Raw genomic sequence first — 21354 nt, forward strand, 5'->3', positions numbered from 1 at the left:
GTCCTTGGGAAAGGTTTTCACATGGTGAATGTCAAAGGGATGGAGGAGCTTCCCCTCCATACTGCAGCCTTTCATTGCAACCACAGCCTCACAGGTCATTTAGAGTCACCCCAACACTTTGACAGTGCCACTCCCTCAAGACTCCTCGGGCGGACACAGCTGTGTTGATGCAATGAGTATGTTGACTTCGTTTGAAGAGGGCATTTCATGTTTGCAAAGAGCATAAACTCTCTCCAGGCATTCCCTAGAAGGTCTAAAGAAATACCTAACTTTCATGCTTGATCCCATTAATGGAACCAAACATTTACTGCTGCAGTGTGGGTCTCAACTTTAAGGAGTACAGACCTCATTTATTGCACCCATCCCATGTCTTTGAGAGCAGTGGCTCTAAAAAAAACTAATAGTTACAGTTAGTGTATTGGAGAGATTAATACATTCATAATTACTTTGCTGTTGAGGCAGGTAAATAAGTTAAAGGTATGTAATTAACTGTAGTTTCATCTCATGAGCTTTCAGATTGCACCGCTGGAGATCAGTATTGTCCGATCATAAATGGCAAACAGTAATTGCTGAAATTTCTTCTAAGTAATACCATGGGAAGAGTTTCTGCATTTAATTCTTCACTGAAGGTGTCAGTTCGATAGCCCTGGAGAATGTAATCTGTAATATTTATCTCCAGAGAAGTTAGGGGAATGAAAGTAGCAAAATACACTTTCCCTGTCTCATTGAAGTTACTGCTGTTCTTCAGGGTTGAATGGGTAATTCCGCACTTCTGTGTTTCACCTCGCCATAGATACTACCAGTAGAGTAGCAATGGAGAAATTTCTATAGTGCAGAAAACCCTTCTGCTAAATATTTGACAGAAAAAGCTGGTAAGTTAAACAAAAGCTACCTGCGCTACTATCATAAGAGGAAAATGTCTAGCTATCACCAACTTGGTTTGCACTCAAGTCTATGGCCTACATGTGAGAAGTCAAATAATCCCATATATACACCCAAAGCCCCCCAGCTCTTCGGAGGCTGTTTTAACCTACAGATTTACATGACTTGATGTGGTTAGGAGTTGCCCAGTGCCTCATTAGATGACGAACCCTTGAGCAGACTCTGTGCTGGTCTGAGTCGCGGTGCTCCACGAGGAACTACGCTCACGGTGCAGGCTTCACTGCTAGCATTATTCTTTCTGGGAAAAAGGCAAAAAAAGAAAAACCTTTACAGCGGCAAGGCTGGGTGCAGGACAGATAGAGTGATTTGCCATGAAAAAAGTTAGAGGGGCTCATTAGAGGCAAAGTTATTAGGCCAAGCAAACAGTTAATCCCTGTCACACAGAGGTAACAGAGTTGCCAGCCTTGAACTCTAAATTAAAGGCACTCTCTGAGCACCAGAGAAGTGACTCTTTTTTGCAGCTTCCTCAGTACCATCCGTCTACCATAATGCTATGGTCTTTTTCTTTCTTTAAATTCTGGGCTCCAACTAATTACTGGCAGGAAGTGCCTATTTTTATGCCATTAGTATGCAAATGAGTGAGAAGTAGAAAAATATTCTAAAGGAACTGTTACAATATCTGTCCACAGATTACTGGCCAATTAGAACATGGGATTAGGGCTGCAGGACCCCAAAAGAGTATGGCCAAAGTCTTTCTGCTTGGGTGCCTCAAGTGTAATTTCAATGGGAACTGTATATACACGGTCCTTTTCCTCAAAAAAAGGAAAAAAAAAGTTCAAGCCTAAATTGCCTGCTTACAAATGAGCACTTCTACGCTTGAAAAATGAATGCCTTCACTTCCTTGCCTCAATTTTTCTATCCATAAATTTGGGATAAAACATCCTGTTTGTCTGCATTCCGGCACATGCTGGGGGCAAATTATTCAACCAGACTGAAGGTCTCCTCATCTCTCACCCTGTCTGACAATGTCCAAAAGACAGAATCTTAGATTTATAGAATTATTTATAATGTGAGTGATACATATGAAGAGATTTTCAGGTCTTAGCACTTCTGCCCAGGTAAAAAAATAGCAGGAACTGCCTGACTTGTGACATTTTGGCATTTCCATAGCTTGATCGTATCAGGAATTCAGAGGTGCAGGAGAGTGGAAAACTATTGGAAAACAACTTTGCTAGGTTTTTTGAACCTAGAAAATTGTGAAACAAAATACTGCATTATCCTAAGGGTATTTCTCATGCAAATCAGCCTTCTCGTCACTCTTTCATAATCACTGATTAGCCAGGGTAGGAAAAAATACATAATTCCTCAAGTTACTGGTCTTGATGCTTTTCACAGCTGCACTCTGGAAATTTTGCTTTATCACTTCATTAGATATTACTCATTTTGACTTCCTATAAAAAAAAAAAAAAAAAAAGAAAAAAAGACAGTTTACATCTACATACCAAAGATAACACAACGCTAAACTGAGTCAGCATGACAAACATTCCTCCTTCTGAAAAGTTTTGCAGGAGATGTTTGTTATTCAGTGCGGCTGGAGACGAGGGTTCACAAGCCAGGCTGTAACACTAACACCTGCCCAGCCGCTCCCAGAAGTTACGCCACCTGAAAAGGCTTGATTTACCAGGGAAAAGAAAGCCACACACCTCCTACCCATATGTAATTGATAACAGCCTTAATTTTCTCTCCTTTCACCTGCTTCTCTTAGGGAAAACATCTTTGTATTTTTTTTTTTTTTTTTTTTTTTTTCTTAGTCCACCTGGTGTGTAGTTCCTTGGTATTTATTCCTCCCACGCCCCAAAGCGTCTTTCGCACGGCCTCACGGCTTGCTCTGCGGTTACTGCCGTGAAGTGGTTTGTTTCCTCTTATACCGCTTCGCGCAAATTTCTTTTTTTTTTTTTGTTTTGTTTGTTTGTGTGTGTGTTTTTTTTTTTTTTTTTTTTTTTTTTTTAATATTTTGTTGTTTTTGTTTTGTTTTATTCCCCGGTCCAGCAGCCGGGCCCGGCGGGGAAGGCCTCCCTTCGTTCCCTCAGGGAACGGGCGGCGGCGGCGGCTCCGGGCGGCCGCGGGCCCGGCGGGCGGCGGGCGGGGTGGCCCCGGCGAGCCCGGGGGCGAGCGGGCGGAGGAAGGAGGGGGCCCGGCTGGCGGCTGGGGGAGGCTGGCTCTGCTGCGCGCCGAGGGGAGGGAGGGGCGGGACGCCGGCGCGTCGGTGCCGACGGTCTCCAGGCGGGAGTGAGGAGGAGGAGGAGGAGGAGGAGGTGAGCTCCCTCTGGGTGGGGTAAGGAGCGGGGCCGCCCGAGCCAGGCAGGAGGGAGGGAAGGGGTCAGCGCGGAGCGGCGGGGCGGGCGCTCGGCCGAGGAGGACGAGGGTGAGGGCCGGCGCGGTGGCCGGCGCTCGGAGGAGGAAGCGCCGGGCAGGAGGGGGGGGGGGGGGGGGGGGGGGGGAAGGCCCGGCCCGCTGAACCCCGCTCCGCTCGGCGGGGAGGGGAGGGAGGCGGCTGCCCGCCGGCCGCGGGGCTGAGCGCTTCGCCTGACATGGCCGCCCGGCACCTGCGGCGCGGGAGGCGCTGTGGGGGATCGCCGTTCCCCCCCCCCCCCCCCTTCTCTAAGATGGCTCCGGAGCGGGGGAGCAGCGCGGCCCTGGAAGCGGCCTGTGGGGCCGGGGGGAGCCCGCGGGGAAGGGGCCGTTCCCCCGGGAGAGAGCGGTCGCGGCGGGGCTGGCGGGGGGAGCGGCCGTTCCCGACACGGGGTGCCGCCGCCCCGGAGGCCCAGACATGGCTGCCCGCGCCCGGGGGGGAGGGAAGGGCCCGCCGGTTCCTTCCCCCACGGGGGAACGCGGGGCTGCGGGGGACGGGCCAGGCCTCAGGCAGCACCTCCCTGAGCCTTTAAAACACCTCCGTGGGGGGGTTACTTTATAAAGACACTTACTTAAAAAAAAAAATCCAAGTTGTGCGGGGCAGGGGCTGCTTTTCGTTAAGCAGTTACGAAGAGCGCTGCAAAATTTGAGCCCGGTTTCGTTCCAGGTGTAATCATAGCACAGTTAAAACGTTGTTACGTATAAATCTGTTGGTAAAACAGTCGGGGAAAAAAAATAGTAACCTCTGTGGTGACATCGTGTCACGCTTTATAGGACAAGGAAGAAAGAAAAAAAAAAAAAGAGGCATAGATTGTAGGACTTTGCTTTTATTATTTTAAGCTAAAATTGCCATGTGACAGAACACTACATAGCAGAGGAGCTGTTTAAATATACTTTGCAAACGAATCCCAACTTCAGGAAAGTGTGCCTCAGATGAATGAGACTTGGCAGGTCTGCACAAATCTTTTAACACATGACTGTGTGATGATTGGAGTAGCAGACTGGAGGAAAGAAACCATTTGAGGTGCAAATGCATGCACTTTTTTGAAGAAGCGGGGGAAAGAGTTTGAAGCTTACTTTATGGTAGGGTTTTCTGGTTGGCGAGGAGTGGGTGCGCATTACCATGATTCAGAGTTTAGCCCAATAGTCAGGTAAAGATGAGTAGCAGATTTTAGTGTGGCTTATAACAGTGATTTGGCATAATTAAATAGAGCTATTTTATTGGACTCTATTAACCTGGTTAACCTTAAATCTTAACCATGACAGGGTTTTCATGTAAAGAGCCTCCATACAAAGTACAATATTGAATTTTAATTGGAGCTTTCAAGACCTAATGTAGAGTGTATTCTTCTTGCTTCACCTTTTTTTTTTTTTTTTCTTTTTTTTTTTTTTTTTTTTTCTTTCTTGGAAGTCTAGGCATAGTGAAATGCATTGGTAAAATCCTTACTGACTTACGTTTAAATGCTATGAATCCAGATTGCATAAATCAATTTAGGGCAGGATTTTTTAATACAGTGCTTTTTTGGGATCTGTATGCCTACCACATACAGAAAGGTGAGGATCAATCTCAATGTTGCAAATATTGCAATACCATGGTCTTTACAAACTTTCTGAACAACTTCCCAAGCTAATTATTAGCTGGCCACTTGACAGTGATGGTAGAACCTGGGAAGCAAACCCACTGTCCAGCTCAAGGTGTTGGTACTTTACAAATACAAGACAGAATTCCTCCCTCTGCTGATAAAAACACCGTTTGAATTCTCATGCAGTAATATTGTAAAAGTAAAAAAAAAAAAAAAAAAAAAAAAAGGTAAAAGTAGCATTGTGAAAGTAAAGCCCTATGAAGTCAAGAACAGCGCATAGTAGAGTGGTCTTGTCCCACAGTTTCACTTGACTGAGGGAAAGTGTTTGGTTAGGGTCACTAATATGATACCAGTAAACATCTCCTGAATGTCAGTGTTTTGGGATTTGCCATGAGTTACAAACACCTGTTAATTAGCCCTTGTGGCTCTCTCTCCTGAGTTAGGATCAGTACCAAGTGCAACTGTACTGTTGCAAAACTCATGCTCGTAGCTTGCAAAGTGCCTGTGTTACAGCTGAAACGTGTCGCTTTTGCTGCTAAGTCACTTAGACTCTAATGTAAAAGTTATACAACTTCCTTAATGTTGTTTTAAAACTAAAATATAGACATATTTTAAAGACTTCTTTGGCTGGAGGCCCATTTTAGAGTGGCCGGTGAAAGTAATAAGCTATCCTCAAACTTTTCTGCTCAATAAAATTTGAGAATATGAAAACAAAAAATTCTTGGTTTAGCTTTTTATAAATGTTTTCTACACCCTACGACTGCAGTGTTTGATGTTGCCCATAGCTTAAAGAAGGGCCACATGCCTTGAGCATTTTAGGCCTCGCACCCAGTCTACAGCATGGACTAATGTTAATCAGAGCAGTGAAGGTTTATGGTCTCTGACCTGCACTGGTGAAAATTTCTAGATCGACGTTTTTATCATCAAAACAGCGCTTTATCAGTATGCTTTCTTTCACTCAGGGCTCCTGGAATAAACTGCTTGGGCAAAAACTGAATGTCTGCTGTAAGCTGTGATCAAACCAAGCATTTCCTGATGTAGAAAAGGCCGTTAGTTTTGGAAGCATTTGCTGTATTTAAATTCCTCGCTGTTGTGTGGACAGCTGGAATCTAACTCAAAAAAAAAGAAAATATATGTACTGCATTGTTTGTCTTCACAAGATCAGAATATGTTTATACAAAACAGTCCTATGTAGTTCAGATTGGGAAAGCCATTGAGACAAGGCATTTCTCCTGCAGCTGTTTTTGAGCCAGTGTTGAATGTGGAATATTCTCTTGTATTAGCTCTTTCAGTTGCAAAGAGGAAGTCTTGGACAAAGACTTGAGACCTTACCTGGTTAGATAATTGATTTAAAGAGCTGTTATTTCTATATAAATTGGGTCTTAGACTCTGTGCTCAGAAGAAACATATCTATATGTTCCTCTGTGAACACAATGGCATTCTGTTGTAAGGAAATACACTTAAAATATATTTTAGGTTTTATTTTTAGTGATACTGGTATAAATAACGGGACCTTAATGTTGACTATTCTATTTGAGGGCTTCTGTGTACTGCTGCTTGAGACTTAAGCTGTTGTGTGGCGGGAGTAGTAAAAAACCAAAGCAAATGATTTCCTAACTTGAACAGAGTGAGTATCTCATTGTCTGGGACTGGTCGAATAACTTACTAATATTGCTAATTTTAAATAAATACACAAAAGTGGAGAACAGACTCTAAATATATATGCAAGGCTGTTAGGAGCCCATGCAGCAGATATTTTAGAAATGCATTGGCTACTTTTTTTTTTTTTTAATATATGTGAGAAATGTGCTCTACCAAGTTTGTAAAGCAGGAAAATCATGTTAATCTTTGGTGGCAGAATTGATAACGAGGGGCTCTAGAGAGCCTGCCTTCCTCTGCCCCCAGCCATCAGTAAGCGGTGCAGTTAGCAGTGGTGAAGCAGCGCCTTAGTGCTGTAAGGACACATACCCCAGTGTGAATTTCACTTCTGAATAGATACATATCAAAGTATGTCTTAAATGTACACCTTAGCTAGCCATATTGCTGCACGTCAGATGTGAAAGTAAAAATAAACGTGTGAAACATCAGACAGTATGAAACCTAAATGTGAAAACCATGTCTCCAAACAGTCTATTATCCTAAATTCTGGACCCCATATATCTATATATATGGGAGCATATATACATGTTTTATTTTTGATTCACAGAATTTCCTTTAGGCAAGAAATCAAAGATCTTTTCAAGTTATAAATGACGATAAGTAGGGAAGCCAATACTTCAGATTGCTGGTATTTTGGGTATGAGTGGCTCTTTGATGTCCAAATGAGAACGGGAGGAATGCCTAAAATTAACAATGAAATATGTAAAGTTAATGATGAAATGCAGAACTCTGAGGAAAGCGAGCAAGGCCAGGTGCTGAGTGTGGTTTGTTTTTTTCCAACAAATAATTATTATTTAGGGATAAGACACAGAAGGAACACAAACAGTTGAGGCACCTAAATCCCAAAATAAGTTAGTGCTGTATAAACAACTTTGATTTAGGTATTTCTGGGTGTGTAGGTTTACATGTAGCCAACATGTGTGTGAAATTTAATACATATGCGCTTAGTGGAAGTTCCCTCACTGACACTTCAGATGCAACTGGAATTAATATCATCTTCATACCTTCGTTTTGCTGAATTATTGCTAAAAAAATGTAGAAAAAATTATTAGGTTGACAAAAAGAGGATTTTAATCAGTTTTGCATCTGAAAATATCTTTACGTATTGTGTCTGTGCAACAGTGCGACCCGTGTGGCTTCACATGCTGTTTTCCAGTTTTGTTCCAAGATTATCTTTGGGCAGTCAGATGCCGTATTTGTGCAACAAGTTGTCTATGTTAATGCCATAAATACTGTGGGAATGTTTTCTTCTTAGAGGTGCAACAGTGTTCCTTAGAAAGGTTACTTTGGCCATCCCTCTTGGAACAGAAAACTTGCGTGATCGCGGTCCTGATGAATAAATACTATCCAGAGTGCAAAATTTGTTTCCTAGTTGTTATTAGAAGCTGCCATTGCGAGGGAAAATAAATCCAAAACAAAACAACCCACACCCCTTAAGTTTACGCCTAAGTAGTTGGATTCAGATCTGATATGATGCAGTGTTTTATTCCTTGTCTGGGATGGAAGATTTCCTCAATTCATGTTCCATGATGGGCATTACTCACCCTGGCAGAATTCAGTGGTCAAGTGTGTTGGAATGAAGGATGAAGACCTCGCTGTTGCTGTTTGGTATTTTTCTCAATCCGAAAAGACGAAAACAAGCTGCTGCTTCAGAGAACTGATATTTTTGGTTCATCCTCCTAAAGCCTAATAAAATGTATGTACTAGAAACAGAACTGTTGTAAAGCCATTATATAGAAGAACTTCCAGAATATCACGGAGTTTTGTGCATATGTGCAAGAGTGAATGTTTGGAAATGCTGAAAACTCAGAACGGAGTGATTAGGTAGAGCAATGATGATCCGTGACTGTAGTGGCAGAGTATTTGGGAGAACAAACGGTGAAGATAGCTCCCTTTCTAAAACCAGCTCTTGGAAGAACGTCACCCTTTTAATGTTCTTTCCTATCAGATTGGTTTAAGGGGGGAAAAAGAAGCCTCAGAGTTGCGCGTTAATCACGTTATTGTGGAGTATTTGACAATGGAGATCTTGATTCTGTTTTCATAGTGTTTTATTTACCAGATGACACCTTTGTAAATAAAATGGGAAGAAAGTCCACACTGCATTGTGAAAATAAGGTGTTTTTTATAAATATTTTTCCTTGTGCATATAATTAAAAAAGTGCTTTCTCAGAAACACCATAATTTCCATAATTTAAAAACTAAAATCTTAAGTGAAGTACAGATCCTAATTTCATCTGGTGCTCAGTGTCATATTTCCTATATATCTTTCTGCTTTGATATTTACTTTACATACAAATATTCCAGAAAACAAAAATTCAACAAGTAGTTGAACATATTACATCTTTTATTTTCCACTTATTTTTGAGGTTTACACAAGCAATATGCTGTAAAATGACTTGGCAGAATCCAGCAGTATTCTGTGAACTTACGTGTTTTGTGATTTCCCAGTTGAAAGTTTTGCCATTCACCTTGTCTGTCTACTAGATCACAGTTTAATGCAGCAAGTTTCTGAGTATAACTTTGTGGTTTGAGATAAATTAAAGTTCTCCAAATAAAGAATAACATCGTCTTGTTGGCTTTAGAGAATAATTTCTTGTCCTGATCTTGCTTTAAGAAAACTTTAACAAGAAATATGCCTTTGTTATCATTAAGTCAGTTTTCTTTTTTGTTGTGACTTAAATGTACAGGCAGGATTTATGGAAATGACTGTAGGGTGGTGCTGGCCTAATTATTCATTATTTCTGGCAAGGCGTAAAAAATTGGTTGTTCTTGTGCCTAAAACTAATAGCATGCTTTGTATTTAATCTGGAGGTCTTTTGCAAAACAAATGGTTGTGCTAATAAGTGCAAAATATACCCATTTAAAGTTCTTATTCCATTATTTGGCATGCTGTTCAGGGGAGTCATTTAGGTTTTTTGTTAATAAAGTTTACTAAGGTAGGATATTTCTCCCTGGAAGGTTAAATATTTATACGTATATTTTAAAAAACAGCTTAAATGAATAGTAGTAGCTGATCTGGAACTTGCAGTAGCAATTTAGGAATTGAATGTGGCTTTTGTACTGGTGTCTATTAATGGATTAAATACAAAACAGTGTAGTGCTTTATAAAAGCACTAATGCCCGTTACAAGTTTTTGCGAAGAGTTTTAAGATTATCCATGTGATACGTTCACCCTTGGGCTGAGTGATGTCTCTTATGGGCTTGGTTTTGTTGGCCTCGTCGAGATGAATTGCCAGTAATTGGTATTTCACCCAGAAGTGACCCAGGTGACTTACGGAATTCCACCACCTTCAGCAGCCCCGTGCATCTGGAATGCCTTTCCTAATCAGGCTTAAGAGAGGGGGGCATTTAGCACAGTAATGATTGAAAACCTGCCTTCTGAAAAAAAAATAAGTCATCAGGGGCATGTGACATGAATGCTCCTCCATGGCTTCGCCCTCTTGTCGTGAGCCCACAGCTTATGCTGCTCTTAGACATCCTTAAGGACCACAGGACATGGCTAACGGAGAAAGCTACTTTGCATGCTCCTCTTTATGAATCTCTTTCATGATTAAACTTTTAAAAGTCACAACCCCCAACATGCAACTGCAGTTTCATGGTAGCTGTGACATTATTTTACTATTCATGCTGTGAATTTCATTCTATAGTAAAATGAATATTATATTGGCCTTTTAAGTTGGTTGTCAGTAGAGAATAGGGAAGCTACACTTACAGCATCTGTATGCAATCTTGGCGACAAGTAGGACCCTCTGGAAAGCTGTTACTGTTGGGGCAGAACTAATCATTCCATGTGAAATTATATAAGGAGAATTAGCTCTGACTCTACCTCATTTCCTTTCATACCGCTGTGAAAATAAGCTTAGACACGTCAAACCTTCCCTCCTTATTTCTCTAAGTACTTTATTAAATACTTCTTTTTATTAAAGCTTATTTATTGTAGGTGCTAGAAACAAAAACAACTACCTGTATTTCCAGGTATTAATGGGATGTGCATCCTTGCCCAGTTTAGCAGGTTTGATTTCATTCTCGGGACTGGATTCCTGGGGTTGGTTGCCGTTGCCTTCTCTGTAGTTTGACTTTATTTCCCTGGTGGATCGTTCAGAGTACTTCATATTTAAGGTAGCATGCTTGATGTGATAGAAAATTGTCAATCACAGACTGCCTTGGCTATTTAAGAAAAAGAGATATCAAAAGCCTGCTTGGAGCTCTGAGGAGCAGTCAAGTCACCTGCTGATTTGCCTGGCAGGAGCCTAAACTCATACAGCCTTTAGGTTTAGAAAAGAAAATGCAGATCTCTGGAGGTCATCCGTTCTACACTAAGGCCCTGTACTGCATGTGTGAGCATATAGTGTTCATTGTAAAGCCAGATAGATATGTATAGATGGTTTCTGACACGTTCATCTTACCAGGTTTTAAAAACAATCAGTGAAGGTTTATGTAACCCCTTCATAACCTAATTCGTTGTTTAACTATCCCTAGAGATAGCGTATTTCCTCTAATACTATTCTGGTTTTTTTCCTAACCCGTTAAGCTTCTTGGTGTTTTTTTTTTTTTTTTTTTTTTTCTCTTTCCTGCTGTGGATGTTGCAGTAATGGGACATGATCATAATTTTTGTAACTGCTGTTAACCTGTTTTGAAGCCTGCGCCCTCTTTCTTTATTCACCTGTTTTTTTTTCTGTACCCAGCAAGCCCATTTCCCTTTAACTTTCCCTGATTGCTTAGGTTTTCTTCTGAGCTTTTCTCAGTTACCTACATCTGTGTATCCAGACCTGAACATAATGTACAACCTCAGTCAGTCAGTATCAGTGATGAATTGAACAAATCTTATCATCTTTTGCATATGATCCTCCTATTAATACAAATTCAAATTAAATTTTCACTTTCTGAATTTAATTCAGTATTAAAACCTCAGTTTCAGTTCTGTTAATCACTTAGTCCTACCTTTTAAAATTCTAATTCTGCTTCTCAGAATGCTTGCAGCCCTTCCCAGGTAACTACAAAGTTTTGCAACTATATTGTTCATCATCCAAGCAATAAATGAAAACATTAAATAATCCTGCACTGAAAATGCTGTCTGCATTATGATGTGAGGGCCAAGAGGAAAAAGCTTATTATGGTTGGAGTCCTGCAACCCATACCTTAAAGCAGACCTGACATTTGGAATTGTAGAAGGGCTCTGAGTCCTTTGTTGGTTTGGGGGCCATTTGCTTGGGTATGTCTTGTACTGGGGAACCTGGAGCTGGACAAAGTAAGTCAGACATCTTGTAGCTATAGGTGTTTGGGAGGGAATCTTTAGTGAGATAAAAGATAAAAAACTTGGAAAATGTTTATGAGGATGTGCATACCTGGGTTGACAGTGGTTCAGTTCCTTGGAGATGTGTGTAAAAATCACTTGTAATTAATTGGATATGTGTGCGCTTCTCGGAGTAACTTGAAGTGAATCCGTACACAAATGGTCACTCTTCATGGCTGCTAGATCAAGACTTTAAAAATAATCTTTGATCAAACAGATCTTAATATTTGAAGTAAGTGTTACTTTGTGAGTCATGTAGATGAGGGAGGAGGGGGAGAGAGGGTATGTCTACTTCAAAACCTTTTCTTTCATGCTATTTCTTTGGAACATAATCTGCAGGCGTTTTTCTTTTATGTTAGTGTTTTAGTCTACTTGATATGATCAGAAACACTTTATTTTATCCTCTGCTCTGGCATTTCCAAAAACGAAGCAACTAAGAAATGCTGCTAGAGTCAGAAAGTAGCAAGAACCATGTCTTACAGTTGAGGCAGATGTGATCGCAACATCTGTGCCTAGGAAAGTTGCAGTCTGATCTGCCTTCTGTCTTCAGGATTTCTGGGATTCCAGAAGCACAAGTGGTGCAGATAAGACACGTCCTTTGAGGTTTTGCAATGCTTCTGCTTAGATTGTACAGCTCTTCCTCGTCAGGCCCACAGGAGGCACATCTCCTGTAGTGCTGCCAAATTGGTATAATGATTAAATACTTCTTCTCAGACTCTCCAGTGGTAACTTCTCCGCGGTGGCGTTATTTGGGAAGAAGAGCCTCTGTGGTTGCCTCTGCATATTGACTAGCTGAATACGTGGCCTCAACCTGTAACTGTGCATGGTCCTTTCTGACTTGGAAGGTGTGACGGGATCCAAAGAATCATTTACAGAGTTTTTTTTTTCCCTTCTTCCTCAAATTGAACTCTCCAGTGCTAAAACTTGGGCCTTCTAACTTGAATTCTTCATTAGAACACAATCTAGAGGAACAAGAAAAATCTCAAAGCCTTGCCATCAGATAAATTAAAATTAATTTTCTTTAATGATGCTCCCCTTTGCCAACTCTGTTCTTGCAAAATTGGTATTTGCCCTTGGTTTAGTCTCAGTACAGCAACCGCATTGGTTTCTGTGTGGCATAAAATATTACATATTCCTCTCTGAGTTGTTAAGAAAACTCTACCCTTTTCCATCCTCTCTGAGCAGCAGTCATATGTCTACTTTCTGATCTCAGGACTCCTGCTTACGCTGGGGCTCCCCGCTTGCTGTGCTTCGCCTCTGCTGTTGCGCCCTGCTCTCGAAGGCTGTGCCAGGTGAGATGTGCTTGCTTTTCTTTCCCTTCTCAGGAGAGCTCCTCTGGCCCGCTGTGCAGCCTGTGGGAAGAGGCAAGCTGGTGGCCTTCCTCTGCTCCAGGTATAACGTTTTTGAAAGGACTTCACTTAACACAGTTCATGGCAGGCAAAGCAGGTATGCTCTGGGAGTTCAACAGAGAACACATACTTCAGAAATGGAAAGACTCACTGCTGTAAATTCACGAATACGTTCTGCAGAAGAAACAGCCTGTAAGTAATATATTAAAAGAGGAACTAGATGAAACATGAAGACAGCCTCCAAATGAGAAAAGCAGGTGGTTTGCATTATTTCCTCCGTGCTTAGTTTCTGTGTTGGTGTCATCATCACAATACATGACAAAGGAATATGCTTTTCTCTCGGTGGTGTTTAAAATTCGTTTACCTGAATGTTTATGTTGTTCAGTACTTAGAAATATTTGAAGAGCTTTATTCTTCACTGGATTGTATATCGAATAATTTCAGAAGTTGAACAGTATATTTCATTGCAGACTATCCTAAAATAAGTTCTTAATTGTTTGGAGGTGTTAGTATTACATTTAAAAATGAAAAATTTGAAAATGTAGTTATTAAATTCTGTTCAAGATGTGAACTCTGTTGTGCTTTCTAGCATTAATTATGCAAGTTTGAAATTCTCAGTTTCATTTAAAGATAGGGCTTTTTATTTGTATGTAACTGTTGAAATAAATTACCAGTGCAAGAAAACATTCTACTAATAAATGAGGGATGCCTGGAGTTGGCTCTACTAACTGAGACAATTTAATTCATCCATCATCAGGGATGATGTTTCTTAGCAACACAAAGTATTTTCACCCGGGGCGCTTTCACGAACTTTCACATTTTTCTTCAAATACAGTCTTGGTAGTATTTTATATGACCTGAAGTTCGTCCATCTGTCCTGAAGCTCCCAATACTTTTCCATTCCACCCAATGATCAAATGATCTGATATATGTTTTTTTCAGCTTAATAATACACAAGTTGACTAGAGAATCATTTCGCATGTCAGATTTTCCAAAGGGTTCTGGGAAATTATTTGTTGCTCTGTGTAGCAAAGCTAAAAGTTATTGAAAATGTGTTACAGTTTCATAATAAAACAGATATGAAAAATATTGGCTTGGGAGCTAACTAAATGCTTTCTGATAGCCGTAGCCTCAAGGGGGATACTTGGATCATTTGTAATAAAGGGATATCTTTGATATCTTTTGGTGAATTGACTAGTGTTCTGTTTAGATCATAATTTATGAAAAATCTGGCTTGATACACAATGCTACATTATCAGATTGCTTGGGTGTAAGAATTGCCTTAATGTATGGCCAGGATTTTCAATGTTTATTCTTTCAATGCACTCTATGAAATCAGGAGAAGCTGTTGATACATTAAGACTTTACCTTTATTTCTTGCTTTCCATTTTTTTAACACGTGTGAAGTTGATCTGATCAGCATAGTTACAGCCCAGAGTTGCTGGGTAGGTTTGGCTTGTTTAAGAAACCCCTTCAGGTATGTAATGTGTTAGTACGGAGAGCAAACACACACCTTCCAAATGCAATGTATTATTTTGCTTTGAAAAATAATGTATTTTTTGAATCTTTGGTAAACTGCTCTGAAAACTGTAATTCTGTTATGTGAATACTGACTAAGACTCTGCTGATATCTTGTTTTGAGAGGAAAAGTTTTAGTGGTTATAGGGTGAAACCTTCTTTATCAGCAGGGCATAGTGATAAGTGTTTGAAAAATGTTGTGATAACTATTACTCAGCTTATTTCACAGAGAAGGTGTACAGAAACCATTTTAAACAGTGGGAAAACAAATTACAGAAATACTGGTTTGATTATTTCTGGTGGTTCCTAAAAAGAAATCTTGTGTTGCAGCTCAAAGCATCTGAAGTTTATTTACTGAGTTTTCATATATACATGTAAAGTCCTTGTACATGTAGATACATGTAAAAAAAAAAAAGAATTGGAAGAATTAGTGGGATGCTGTTATATGCAGGTTTTTTAGACTGTATGTTAGCGCACAAGAGAGTATTTAGGGTGTTCTGAGAGCTGCCAGCAAAGGCCATGCTTGCTTTGTCATTTAACTGGATGCCTTTCTGTAAAGATAATATCTCACAAGTGAGCTCGCTAGTAATTCCTGTGTGATTTCAAGCTAAATGGCTCTGGATTTCTAGGTGGTGTTTCTACTTCTGGGACACTTAATTTCAAGTCCAAGCTTGGACATCTTGTTTCAGATCATCTTTGTTGCAGCGGAGGTGTTTCATACCCTGGTATTGGTGTCCAGCGTCTTGCAAGATCTCCAGGTGTTCCCTAGAGTCGTTTGAAGAATCACCTAAGTTCGAATCCTCTGTTACACCACAGCAAATGGTATCTGAAGAAAGAAGGAGAGAAAGCAAATCCTAGCAAAGGACTGCTAGCAACAGGGGCTTTAGCTTTTAAAGTATCAAGTCTTTGAAAACAGCAGCAGTCACTTATGTCTGATGTTGCTTTACCTGTAAGTTTGAACTACAGCAGCTTGCAGAAAGGTCAGGGCTCCGTCTGCTCCTGCAAGACATTGTTGCATGTGGTGACAGAGTATCTATTTTCACCTCTGCCTTAGCACCCTGGGATCATCTGGGAAGCTCCAGAACCAGTTGCAGGCTCTTTTTGCCCTTTCAGGTGCTGTACAGAAGATTCATTGCTCGTAGGAGTAGGCAGAGTTTGCAGTTGTGATGTCTCCTCTGGGTAGCTGCACAGTCAGATGTCATGGACATTTGCTGAGGGCTGGTGTTTAAACTGCAATAAAATAATGTACCTATGATCACATCGTAGATCTGTATTTGCATCTCAGCATACAGTGTTCTGTAATGCTGTGTAAAGACTGACTTTAAAGCTGGTAACATATTTTTCAGAAAGTCAAATGTAAAAGATTTTTAGGTATTGGAATCTCTTCATAATCGAGACTTTATTTTTCCAACTGTAAAACCAGTGTCTAAATTTAAAGAATTTACCAAGACTGCCACAGGCAAGTATGTGCAACCTGTTGAATAAGAAACCAAACCTCCCACATACTTTCCAGAAATTAGTCTAAAAGTCCTGTTTCTAACTTGCTCAAGACACTGGATCTTAAAGCCATTTAGCACATGTTGGCAATATTCAGTCTCAGGTATAAGAACAGTTTAATTTTGGGGTAGAGAAATGAAGAATTCCATATGATTCACAAACAATACAGGTCTCTGCTGTGAAATACTGGAAGCAGTGCTGGTGGAGATGCATCAGTCTAAGATGGAGAAGAGGAGGGAGGGCTCTAATAATTTCCCCTCACTTGGGGCACTTTTTTTATATAGCAGAGTAGTTGCTTAGGGTAGACAAATGATAACAAAACATCACCCGAGTGCTGTGCTAAAGACAAAATTCACTACCAAATACTATTTTTAAAGCACAGCCTCTCCAGGCTGACTGAAGCAGGTGCTGGGGTCCTTCTCTCTTACCGCTGCTCCCTTTTTTTCAGCTGGGGCTTCTGGCAATATTCTGTGCCTTTTCCCGTGTTTGGGTCTAAAGACGTGAAGAACTGATGAAAATTATCTTTCTGAAGATAGTAAAAGGTCTGGAGTAAGTTTAATAAATAGTCCGGGGTAACTTGTTACAAGCAACACACAGGAGTGTCAGAACTGTTGTAAATTTTCAAAAACTACTTTTCATCTTCATCCATCCGTGATTCAGATAAAGAACATTCACTTTATGGCCTGCAGCACAATACAAGTTGTACTTTGCTAGCTTTTGGTTAAAGCAATGAACATATTTGAATTTTAGGAAAGAGAACTTGAAAACGTACTATATTTAGGATTTAGTCTCGAAGTTATAAGAATAACTAGTAGTTTTTGCTGTTGTTGCATCTTTTAATGTTGATGTGCGAAGAAGGATGTGATCAGAGTTGTCACTGGGAACATTTAGTTTTTCATGCGAAGTATTTTTAGGCAGCTCTTACGGAAGAACATGGGATGGAATATAAAAGAACTCATCTAAGAAGTTAGAATTTATGTTAAAAGGTCACAAATTATGACTTTGGATGCTATTTCTGCAGCTCGTCTCTGCAAAAATGCAAATGGTGAGTGCAAACTGGTAAGGCTGAAGCATTTTTCAAGATGATAGTTTGGTGTTGGGGTTCTCATTTAACATAACTGTGTCTTTTCAGAGAATCAGGAGCTAAGTGATTTTATCTGATTAGGATCTAGACACATTTATGAATGAGAAGTCTTGCTGTACACACAGTCATTCTGTTACGAGTTGTGCTTCCATGTAACTTACACTGTGTGAGAGCGTGCATGAAAGCAAATGGATATGGTTCCATTCAGTATGTCTGTTGTACACAAAGCTATTTTGTGTTGTCAATAAAAATCATAAATTCTCTACTGAACTTTATTTCTAGCTGAAGCGTAGTATATGAAAGTGTTACAGGATCTTTAATTGCTATATTTTTTTAAGTCTCCATTTTGAGTGTTGATATTTCTCTCTCGTGCTGACTCATTGGGAGATCTAGTGAAGTGTGCTCTTCCAAGCAGGTGATTCTGCTGAGCAGGTTATGGGGAGTGATGGAAGTGGGAGAGGTTGAATCTCAAATGTCAGTGATGTTGTTTTGACATGGTAGTGTACTGCGTTACCAAGGAGGAGTTCCTTTGGTAGTACCGCTGTAGTATGTAACGAAATCCTGTTCGACAAACGTTTTACGGTGTTTCAGGCCCTTTTTGATCTCAGGGACTACCAGCTAAGTAACTGGGTCCTTAAATCCCAGTCGTCTGAGAGACATGGAGGGAAAACACCCTTCACAATTTACTGTCACAAGATTTTAAGATAAGAGTTAAGAGTAGTGGCAGTCACCCTTTATGGTTGCCTACTGATAATGTGGTTTTGTTCTTGCCCTGCTGGCTGTAGCTGTGTCTGTTGCATTGCATATAAGGTCGGGGGGGTCCACAGTTTTATATTTTCAGTTTGCTACTCAGCCTTCAATCCCAACCTCCCTCCCCCAAATTTTTAATACCCTAATAACCACTTTTCCGTGTACACTTGATTATACTTTTTCATAACCTCTGCTTTTATCAGTTAACTATCTTCAGCCAGGGAAATGAAGCTCTGCTTCAGTGCTGTCTTTGTACTAACAAAGTACAAGGACACTTATTTCCACATTATGTGCTTTCCATACTGTGGAATTTTCCTGTATTTGGTTGACAACATTTTCTTGTCTGTACTCTGCAATAATACTGTGATGCTTGTGTTTCCTACGCCTGAATCTCTCTTTCTAGAAACTCCTCAGATTCTCCTTTATTTGGGGAGTTGGCAGGTATTATATCCTATTCAAAGGGAGCAATTTTATTCTTAACATTGTCTCAAAATGTAAAAACATTGAGCTGTTTGCCATGGATTTAACTTAAATGGGTTTTGATGGAGGGAAAAAATTTTATTATTTTCAGATAATTCAGGAATTTAAGTAAAAAACCTATGTTTTGGTAACTTTTGGAAGATCTATGTAAACTTTAAAAGCCTGTTTGTTTTTTAGTTTGTTTTGGTTGCTTTTTTTTTTTTTTTTAAATTATTTTATTTTCAGGGGCTTCTGTAGACTGTGGGATTTACAAGCCTGGCCCAGGCTTGCTTTTACAGCATCTGGTGGTGTAGCGTCAGGTAGTGTAATGTGACTTGTTTGGTCTAGCTGAAGATGTTTGCAACCTACACTTCTTCTCCTTCCCCAAAATAATGTATTTTTTTTCTCCGTCAGTATTGCTGTTTTGTAATGAGGACTGATATAACTAATCAGCCCTTTTCTGTAGGTAAGGTATGTTTGAAGTCAGGGTGATGTGGTGTTGCCTAGGTTGGTGTAGACCGAATCGTAGACACAGTTTTAGAGCATTGCATGGAAACTGTATAGGCTTAGGTGCTGCAATAGGACTTTTTGGTCTAGATTTTATATTCTAGAAGAGAATTAACAGTCTTGAGGAGAAGACTGTCGCTCAGCAATGGAGAGTTAGCATAACTGTGGCTTGTGGTAAAAATAAGTAACACTTGCCAGTTAGGCAGCTGGTACCCTGCATCTACGTTTTCCTATCCATACTGTGTGGTTTAGTGTTTTCTGCATTCAGGGCAGGCTACAGTGAAGCTTGTTTGATGAATTGCAGTTTGTCTCAGGACCATGATACTTTGAAAATAAGAGCAATGACTTATCATCGCGTAGCTTCTTTCTGATTCAGTAAGCAAGCCTTCCATTATATATGTTTCAGAAACAAGCTATTTGGGGGTAGGTGTGTGTATCCACATATACATGTGTATATATATATATATAAAAGTACAGAGTATTCTGAACTAGGTACAATGGAATCCCAGTTATACAAACAAAAAGGGAGAATCTAAGTAGTTCTGTATTCACTGTTAATGATCTGTTTTTCATATGAAAGGTTGACCCTTTCAAGGCCTTTTCTTCTGAAGTAGAGAATAGGCTGATCTGTTTCTCCCACAGCTGAAAGGGCAGGGGGAAATTTGGTTGATCTTATTTTTTTCAGCAAGACTATCACAGGGAATGAGAGGGCCAGTTGCTGAGATTGCAAAGGACTGTGCGGCCCCGGGCATCTTTAAGTCTGTGCAAAGACTGATTCTGTGTAATGCAAAAAAACCCCACAAAGTGCCTGAGTTTACGCTGAACACTGATTCAGGTCAGGAAAAATGGGATCCTTCCCATTGACTTAAAATGGATACACGAGACTTTTGTATGATGGCTCATATAAATCAAAGCAAATGGGCATTAGATTACACATTCATCATTATGATTATCACTTGAACTGCTTAGCATATGTAACCTGGTAAGCATTTGCCAGCATTGTATTTAACTGTAAAGACAGTATTAGAACATTATATTCTGAATTTTATTTAAATTATTGTGGTGGTCTAAAGCTCTACAACTTGGAGCATTTGAGGCAGAGATAAATGCTCAAGAGCATGCACATTCTGCATGGGGAATCTGTGGGGCATGTGTTTTTTTTTTTTTATGTCTGGTGATCTAGTTACTCAGCTATAAAGCATGCCTTTTACTGCAGTAAGAATCTATTTAAATTTTTAAAGTCAATATAAACCTATTTAAAATATTTTAGAAACGTAAATTTTTTCTTGCAGACAAAAGCATTCTGCCCACCCGATTCTGTGACATTGGTTTAAGCCAGTTTCCTGTTTTCAGCCTTTTAGTTGTTCTGTAATTTATGGAGTACAAATAGTTAAATGTGTCCAGTCTTAAACGTTTGTTAATTTGTTAATTTTGTTATGCTCAGGGAAATGTCTTACAGTTTGGGTTTGGGATGTGAGGCTGGGACTTTGGCCTGATGGCAGTTGTTTTAAAGGTTGAATGCGCTGTTAGAGCCTGTTGCCTCTGCTAACAAGAATTTCCCAAAGAAAGCCTCAGGAACATTTTATAGCACCCAAATAAGAGACTGAGGCGTTGTCTCTAAGCATTTAAAATCATTTTAAGATCCACTGAAGGAATCTGTTTGGTCACATGGGCAGGGGTCACTCTTCAGAACTGAAAGATCTGGAGAAACCTGACGATTTGAGGTATGGCCAGGGATTTAGTAGAGCTGCCGCACAAAGTGTGAGGCGTTGGGAAGAGGTTGGAAACATTGTGCGTTTTTGTGGGCCAGCTTTCCTCCCCTTTGCCTGTTGTAGCTCTTGAATGGTTGGAAAGATCTGAGGGTACGTGTGTGTGGAGAGAAGGGTACGGGCTGTGGTATGATAGGAGCGTACGTTCCTCTGTGGGGTTGATGGCTGGTGGGATGGCCAGTCTGGCCGGGATGATGGCATTAATGTTACCTGCTCTTGAGAGAGGGGCTGCAGGTCTCTCAGTGTCGTGAGCAAAGTACGCCGCCTGAAAGACTGATCCTGATACAGTGAAATATAGCTCACTTCATTTTATACCAGTCTTTTATGCGTAAGTAGTTCTAGGGAGGCCTGGTAAGTGAGGAGTTGACTGTTTTTTTCCTCTCCATTTGTGTTTTGAATCAGACCAGCCACTGATTTTGCTATAGGATTCTCCTGCATCTTATACAGCCGTTCCTGCTGCTTGTTGTCCTCTGCTCTCCCTGCTTTTGCATTATTGTGGGCTCTGGATCTGCGCTTGATTTAAAGTCAATAAAAATCTCTATCAGAGCTTCTGGTAGTGTTGAAAGTCTCTAATCATTTAGGGCATTTTTTT

At 40.4% G+C, this 21354-nt stretch overlaps 1 protein-coding gene across 6 annotated transcripts in view; it reads left to right on the forward strand.

Annotated features, from left to right (window-relative positions):
- The first annotated feature begins 3139 nt into the window (after positions 1-3139).
- The window catches only part of GTDC1 (glycosyltransferase like domain containing 1), a 204598-nt gene continuing 186383 nt past the window's right edge, over positions 3140-21354 (forward strand). For 3 of the 6 annotated variants that reach the window (XM_042808528.1, XM_042808527.1, XM_042808526.1), the window contains exons 1-2: positions 3143-3197; positions 13158-13275. In XM_042808528.1, coding sequence (XP_042664462.1) covers positions 13260-13275 — 16 coding nt within the window. In that variant the 5' untranslated portion in view covers positions 3143-3197; positions 13158-13259. Of the gene's footprint in view, positions 3198-13157; positions 13276-21354 lie in introns of all 6 variants that reach the window. The other 3 variants (XM_042808522.1, XM_042808525.1, XM_042808523.1) reach the window with 3 other exon arrangements.

Source organism: Tyto alba, unplaced genomic scaffold (genome assembly GCF_018691265.1).
Source record: "Tyto alba isolate M040663 unplaced genomic scaffold, T.alba_DEE_v4.0 Super-Scaffold_7, whole genome shotgun sequence".
NCBI lineage: Eukaryota > Metazoa > Chordata > Aves > Strigiformes > Tytonidae > Tyto > Tyto alba.